This window comes from Cajanus cajan, chromosome 6, assembly GCF_000230855.2.
Source record: "Cajanus cajan strain Asha chromosome 6, NIPB_CcT2T_4, whole genome shotgun sequence".
Lineage (NCBI taxonomy): Eukaryota > Viridiplantae > Streptophyta > Magnoliopsida > Fabales > Fabaceae > Cajanus > Cajanus cajan.
In genome coordinates this window covers 63,062,989-63,070,494 of record NC_138522.1, presented here as the reverse complement: position 1 = coordinate 63,070,494, position 7,506 = coordinate 63,062,989, and the positions used below count along the sequence as shown (strand labels likewise).

The window sequence follows — 7,506 nt, the reverse complement described above, 5'->3', positions numbered from 1 at the left end:
AAGTTTTATGTTTCAACTTCAGCAAAGGTAATGGAATAAAATTAAAGAATGTATGAATATATTGTGTTATATTATTCACAGAATGCTATTACCCATTATTATCTCTAATTTTGTAATCATATAAATTAGACTTGACTTTTATAAAATCTAACATTTATTTTAATTTTTGTCTTAGTGTTAAATTATTAGAAAATATACTCTTAAACATACTTATAGATGTATCAAAATATATATATATATATATATATATATATATATATATATAATGTACTAAAAAAATAAATTTACGAGTCACACTAGACTTTTATGCAATTTAGGCCAAACTAAAAAAAAGGCTTATGACGAATAAATAGATCAATGTATTTTCAATCAAGACCAAAGTCAAGATTAATAAAATTTAACTTAATCTAACCTATTTTTATCCGATAAACGTTGTAATTTAAAAAAAAATCAAAAAAGGATGTTTACTTTATTTGAAGAGCTTTTTATTATATTTTAAAATCCTAGTTTTATCCATTACCAACACTCGATTTCGTTCGAGCAATTTAAAATGAAGTATAAAAATAAAAATATAAAAATAAAATAAAATATAAAAATATAATAATATAAAAATATAAAAATAAAATAATATAAAATAAAATAAAATAGAAAGGTAAAAAAAAAAAGGATTAGATAATATAACAATGAAATGTATGAGTATTCTTATCCAAGGGAATAACTTTAATAAAAAAATAAATTTTCATGTTGAATATCATAAGTTTACGATATTATATCTTGATCAATGATAACCATTTGAAGCATTCTTTGTACCTTGGAGAGTTTCAAAAAATATCTGCAATTATTGTGTTAACATGCAAACCAAAATTGACTTCTTTTTATTAAAAATTAACTTCAAAACAAGTTATTTGATCTTGATAGAATTTTTTTTGTGTGTGTGTTCAAGTTTCATGAAAAATAATGTCATATCATGTAATACAATTATCTATTTGGGCGTTCTTTAGGATATTGAAAAGTTTGATATATAGAAAATCTACAAGTCATGCTTACACTTCAAAAATCAAAATCAGTTTTTATTTTAATAAAAATCAACTACAAAGTATCTCATTTAATCATAAAAGGTACTCAAGTCTCATATTGTTTCTCTCTTTTCTTTCACCTAAAAAGTCTCATGTTGTCTAAAATAATTTCAAGCATCTTCTCATTCCATTATATAAGGAGGCCTCAACTCTACGAAAGATACAAAATAAGAAAGCTTCTAAATAATATAGATTTAGTAAAAACTTTGGACTTATAATATTTTTCACTCTTGGTCCTATTGGAATTTTTTCTCTCCCTTTTGACGCCTCCACTGGAGAAACATAACTCGTTTAGCTTTCTCGACGTGAGTTTGACCATCTTATTTTGTTCTGTTTTATCAATTTTTTGTTTGCTTTTCTATAAATCTTCATATTTTAAATTAATTTTTAAGAATAAAATATAAATGAGTGTTAGTACTGATTGTCATTTGGATCTTCTTTCTATTTTGTTATCATGAAAGTTTAAGGTTGGTAGTGATTATTATTTGGATTTTTTCATATTTGATTATTTTGTTAAAATTTAATAAAGATTTTAAAATTATTATTATTAATACTATCTCCATTTTATATATATATATATATATATATATATATATAATGAGTCTTCTTTTTATTATAATTATAAAAAAAAAATACAAATTTACTTTTAAATGTATTAATTGATAATTATCATTTGTATCCTTAATTTAATTATTGTAAGCTTATTTGTGATTCTACTTATTTTTTATAAAAGTCATATTTATTGTTTAAAAAACTATTCTTCACTTTTGATTGTTGTTATTAAATATAACTATAACATATCTTACATTTAATTTTATGAGTATATTTTAAATAAAATTTTAAATTATGACATTATTAATTAAACTAATTAATTTAATAATTTTTATTGATTTTGATGAATTAAGTATTTATTTTTTATAAATAGTAACAAAAGTAATATTAAATAAGGTTACTAGCATCAAGTTTAAAATCCACAAACTTCTTTTCTTTTTACATTTTTGTCTTTTTTTTTCTCATCGATTGTCACTATGGGAACAAAGATGAGACAAGAAAAATTCATTCTCATTGAGGAAAAGGATGGACACTCTTTTATCCTATTGGAAAATTAAAGACGGATATTTTGCAGATTTGGAGACTGGGACAAGAGAGGCGAGGCCACCCTCACCCTCACCCTCACCCCAACCCATTGCCAAGTCTAGAAATGATGTGTGAATTTTGTAATGGAAGCTGAGGAGACCTTTAGCCTTTAGGAGGTCTAATGCACAACATTCTCCATGTGGCTCGTTGGTTGCAAGTTTTGATCATGGTCAAGGGGTATACATACTAATCAACATACCTAACAAATCACTACTTATCTATGACCAGTGTAGTGTGATAGCATTTACCTGTTATCACTCGAGACTTTTGGTGAATCACCTATTGTTGGTGAATATTGATTTTTACACATAGAGGCCAGTGGAGATGTCTCATATGACATGCATTTTACTGTATAATGGCTCAATTGGTCTTGTGTCAGTTGACTATGTTTTATTATAATTGAATTGTTTTAATTGTAATTCCATGGTTAGAGATAATTAATTTCAATATATAAATTTAATAATTGTCTCCTCATTAATTTCTAGCAATAAGATTTTTTATTTCTTAGGCATTTTGTTTCTTTTCTTTCTTTCTTCTAGCCTTAGTGTAGTTCGTGTTGGAGCAGTGATTGACGAACTATCCATGTTTGGTAGCAACAAAGAATCGTCAGTATCTTAGATCAAAATGGCTAGCAGAAGCTTGATAGGACTTGCCCTTGTTCATTTCATGTGGCAACACTTCGACTTTCTTCTTCACCACAAGTAAACTTTTATGCCATATATGACTAGCTTTTAGAAATTGTAATTCTATTTTAGATTCTTCTGTATCTACTACATATATTGTAGTTTAGAAGAAAAAATCACTGTGTATTTTTGAAGACAATAGTGTCGCATAAGCCTTACATGTCGTTGATGTTGTTATATTAGGGGTGTTACGATTCCACCACACCTCACCCGTGCCGACCTATGTCGTGGAACCTCTACTAAGCTCCAAGGGTAAATCAATTCAAATATTTTGCTTAACTAGTCCTATGTACCTTTAAACAATTTTCTGTAAATCAACCTTATCCACCCTTGTCATGTTACCATGTAATGCTCAGTTGCTCATTGAATCAATCCCTCCACACATAAAAATCTTGCAATATGAACAATTTTCTTTAATTGTGTAGTTTTCCCATCAAACTCTTTTTAAGCGACTCTACCTCCCCATATATATCCTCCTTAATCTCGTGGCTTATCCACAATTATATGATTTTGCATCAATAAGCATTTTTGTTTTCTCTTGCCTTCATTTGGTTTCCGTCCCTAACCAATTCAACAACCTATGCAAATGAGATATTTGTTCCTCATTTTCCTTCTTCCATGACTAACTCCTCACTTCTAGTGTATTTGTTAGGTGTCTTTATTTTTTCACCATTGTTGTAGCAACTTGTCTCACCTACCTCCTTTCTATTATGCTTCTCCTTTTGTATTTTTCATATTTGTTTCACAAAATTCTTCATATCAATTATACATATTTTCATCCAATTATCTTTCCAACTTTTTTGGTTCCTTGACCCCAAAAAATCTAAAAATAAATAATAAAAAATAAGCCAATAAACCCTTAACCTATATTATTTGTGCAATGAACTTCTCTTGTACCCATACACTCCATATATGAAACATCTTCTATGGATCCAAATCTCTGTACCTATTTAAAACGTGAGAGAGAAAAAAGGTTGTAATAGCTCCATTTACCTCTCCTTTTGCTTGCCCTGTACACTAAATAGCGCACATAATCATCTCACTTCAATGGAACTTCTCCTAATGCCTCTCTTTTCACTTCTCTTAATGAAACCATCTCTTGTAATTTCACTTCTCTGAAACTTCTCTCGTTTCACTCTAAAACTCAACCTATGATAATGTGAAACAAACTAGATTTAATATGTTTTGAGAATAAAATTAATTTATACTTTTGATTGTTTTAATTGACTTGATATCTTGTATTAGTTTAAAATTAATTTTACTTTAATGGTTATGTGTTAATTAATATTTAATAATAAAATGCATTGACTTAATAGATAAATTTTCATAATATAATATTTATATTGATATTAATTTTTAAAAACATATTACATAAATATAATTTAATTTTACGATTTAGACATATATAATATTTCGATTGGTATTATATATATCTCCAAATAAGGTTAATCTGATGTCTTCATCACTTTTTGATCTATAGAATTGAATTGGTTTTATGTTTTCCTATATAGAATTAAAATCCAATTTTTAATCCGTTTTGCTCATGGAAAATGCTGTATTCTCCGAAACAGGAATTCATCACCGTTTTGCTCATTGTTTCCTCAAAACGTGACTTTTTGTGTCAACCAAACAGGATTTCTTTGATTCCCTGGTAAAATATAATGGAGACTGAATTTAAAACTTTTTTTTACCCTCCTTTGATTTGTTTATTTTTTCTGTTTTATTTAATTTTTATATAACGAGGGTGGTGAGAAGTGGACAAAGGTGGTGTCAGAAATTAAACTTTTATCTTTCTTAAGAGAAAGAAAAGGTTAAAAAGGGTAAACTGAGAGGGGTATTTAGGTCAATTCGAAAGGAACTGTCATTCAAGACTACAGGGTCAAGAAACAGAATCATGTTATTCCCTCATTTTTACCCCTTCAAAACTTTTTCCTGTCTCCATCCAAACCTACTGTCCAACCTTTCTTTCCTATTTCCTCCAAAGCCCTAGTAAGTCCTTCTCCTCTCTCTCTCTCTCTCTTACCTAACACCACACAAAGAAGAATATTAATACAACCATTAACAAGCGACGATGAAAATTTGGGTTTGCTCCACCCTTTTAAGGAAAAAACCCAATCACTTAGCAATCTCAGAAATCAAAGCTACTAAAAAATACCAACGCTGCTGCCACAGCTACTCTTGTGACCTTTCTAGTATTGCTCAACAAATAATTATAACTTTGCTGCAAAGACCAAAGACGAACGGGCCACTCACACTCCCATCAATCTCATCATATTCGATCTCAACATCAATAAATCTTCTTTTGCTTCACCATTTGCAGGTACATGAGTATCATCTCTCTCTTCCACATACATTTTTCTCTCCCATAACAACAAAATTGAAATAAAAAAAATCCCATCAAGCCTGTAACACCAATCAACAATTAATCAGACTTTGTTCCCTTTCCATATTTTTTTTTAATAATTTTTATTCCCCATTTAAGGTGGTTCTTTTCATTTACAGTAACTTCTAAAAGGAAAAAAACATTAAAAAAGAAATTATTCAAACAAAAGGACATTTCCTCAACTGTTATCCAACCTATAAGTATAGTAATTCTTTATCTCAATTAACCTTCATCTCTCTCACACTCCTCACTCTGGTCACTGTCTTGAGAACCCTAGAACAGCAACCCAGATAAACTATTGGAAGACACACACAGAATCAAAACAATTAACCTTGGATCTACAAAGCAAAGCAAGCGCAAGGACCATGGATTCAAATATTCAAGACTTTATAGACACATGTAACTCTGACAACACCTGCAACCTCACCAATACCACCTCCATCTTAACCACTAGTGCTACCTCTTCCTCACCTTCTTCAACTTCCATCACCAACACCAGCAGCCGCTACGAGAACCAGAAGCGCCGTGACTGGAACACCTTCGGCCAATACCTCAAGAATCACCGTCCCCCTCTCTCCCTCTCCAGGTGCAGCGGTGCACATGTCCTTGAATTTCTAAGGTACAGACATAACATACACCCCCTCTTATAATTAGTCTTACACACCATGCACCTCTTCTATAGGATCACTACAAACATCAAATCTCTTATTCCGAGTATTTAAAGCAGTTACATACTCATACTCAAGTTCAAATTTAAGATATCAACTGCTTTAAATGTTCAGAAAGAGAGTTTTATCGTCTACAATAGTCCTGTCAGACTCAAATAAGATTGTTTCCTTTGGTCAAAACTAGTGATGTTTGTTATGTATTTATGTATTTTTTGTTGTGTGTATATAGGTACCTGGATCAATTTGGGAAGACCAAAGTGCACACACCGATCTGCCCCTTTTATGGTCACCCTAACCCTCCAGCACCATGTCCATGTCCTCTAAGGCAAGCTTGGGGGAGTCTTGACGCTCTCATAGGGCGTTTGCGTGCAGCTTTTGAGGAAAATGGAGGAAAACCTGAGGCAAATCCTTTTGGAGCTCGAGCTGTGAGACTCTACCTTCGTGAGGTTCGTGATTTGCAATCCAAAGCAAGAGGGATTAGCTATGAGAAGAAGAAACGGAAGCGTCCACAACCTCAGCAACAACCCATGCCGCTGCCTCATCATCCTCTTCCTCCTCCAGGTGCAAGTGCAACTCATTAAGGGAATTCAATTCTCACTCCATGCCAAATTCTACTCTTTCTCCTTGTGGCAAAACTCAAAAACTTAATTTCCAAGTGGGATCTCTTCTTTTAATCCCAATATGCTTTTAGAATTGTGATCTAATTTAGTATCATAATATTTAGGGTTTTTTTTTCTTTGTTAATTTTTTTGTGAAAGCTGCTATATCTGGTCGAAATAGACTGTTTGTCTTTGGATCCTGTTTGTTCAGGCAGAAGCAAAAGTTTAAAATTAAATTCTGGGATATCATGCATCTCTGCTTTAAAAGCAGACAGTGCGTACTGGTAGTAGACTGATAGTGCGTGGGGAAGTACTGAAAAGTGGAAGTGAGACTGTGAGAGAGTGAATGGATATACATGGAGGCCATGATCCTGTGATGAGAAACCAAAAAGTATGATATTATTATTCATAGTTATATATATATCTACTTCGTTGTGTCAAGCTTAGACTTGTGGATTAATTATATATTTATATGCTTTAATATTCTCGTACTAACTGTTGAGATATATTATTTTAATTTTCTACTTTTGAAGGGTTAAACTTTACTATAATTGCTACCAGCAATTCATGCCACAATTAGACCGATTGTTTTTGAACTAGGAAGCTAGAGGTAGCAAGTCACTTCCATTCATGGTGATGATCCATAATATTAAATTTTTGCTTCTTCTGTTTTAGACATTGATGATGATCATTATTTTGTTATATCCACAAATGAGTAGTGCTCTTTCTCAACTTCCGTTTTTTCTCACAGTTACCACTTATGATGCGCTTTACTGTGTCTCCTTTAAATATATTTTGTGTGAAAAAACAATGATAGTGGCTCTAAAGCTTAATCATATCTTCTGTTTCAAACTGACAAGTTTTATTCTTTCTCAATGGGGTCTAACGGCTGACTGTTAATTGATGATACTTATTCATATTATATGATGTAGTGATGTCATTTCAAATGAAGTGAAATTA

General features: G+C 31.0%; 1 protein-coding gene across 2 annotated transcripts; it reads left to right on the top strand.

Moving 5' to 3' along the window:
* Positions 1–4,918: 4,918 nt before the first annotated feature.
* On the top strand, positions 4,919–6,992 carry LOC109797167 (protein LIGHT-DEPENDENT SHORT HYPOCOTYLS 4). 2 transcript variants are annotated; one of them, XM_020357110.3, is made up of 3 exons: positions 4,919–5,216; positions 5,557–5,898; positions 6,177–6,992. In XM_020357110.3, the coding sequence occupies exons 2-3, from the start codon at positions 5,645–5,647 to the stop codon at positions 6,526–6,528; spliced, it is 606 nt and encodes a 201-aa protein (XP_020212699.1). In that variant the 5' UTR covers positions 4,919–5,216; positions 5,557–5,644; the 3' UTR covers positions 6,529–6,992. The 2 variants fall into 2 exon arrangements, with proteins under 2 accessions (XP_020212699.1, XP_020212698.3); XM_020357109.3 differs by having other exon boundaries at positions 5,549–5,898.
* Positions 6,993–7,506: the final 514 nt, after the last annotated feature.

What these genes read in the sequence shown, in the direction of transcription:
- LOC109797167 (XM_020357109.3), top strand. Translation starts at nt 4,968, where the DNA reads ATGAAAATTTGGGTTTGCTCCACCCTTTTAAGGAAAAAACCCAATCAC. An exon ending in TTTTGCTTCACCATTTGCAG is followed by an intron (nt 5,217 to 5,548) that starts GTACATGAGTAT and finishes CACTGTCTTGAG; the next exon opens with AACCCTAGAACAGCAACCCA. An exon ending in CATGTCCTTGAATTTCTAAG is followed by an intron (nt 5,899 to 6,176) that starts GTACAGACATAA and finishes GTGTGTATATAG; the next exon opens with GTACCTGGATCAATTTGGGA.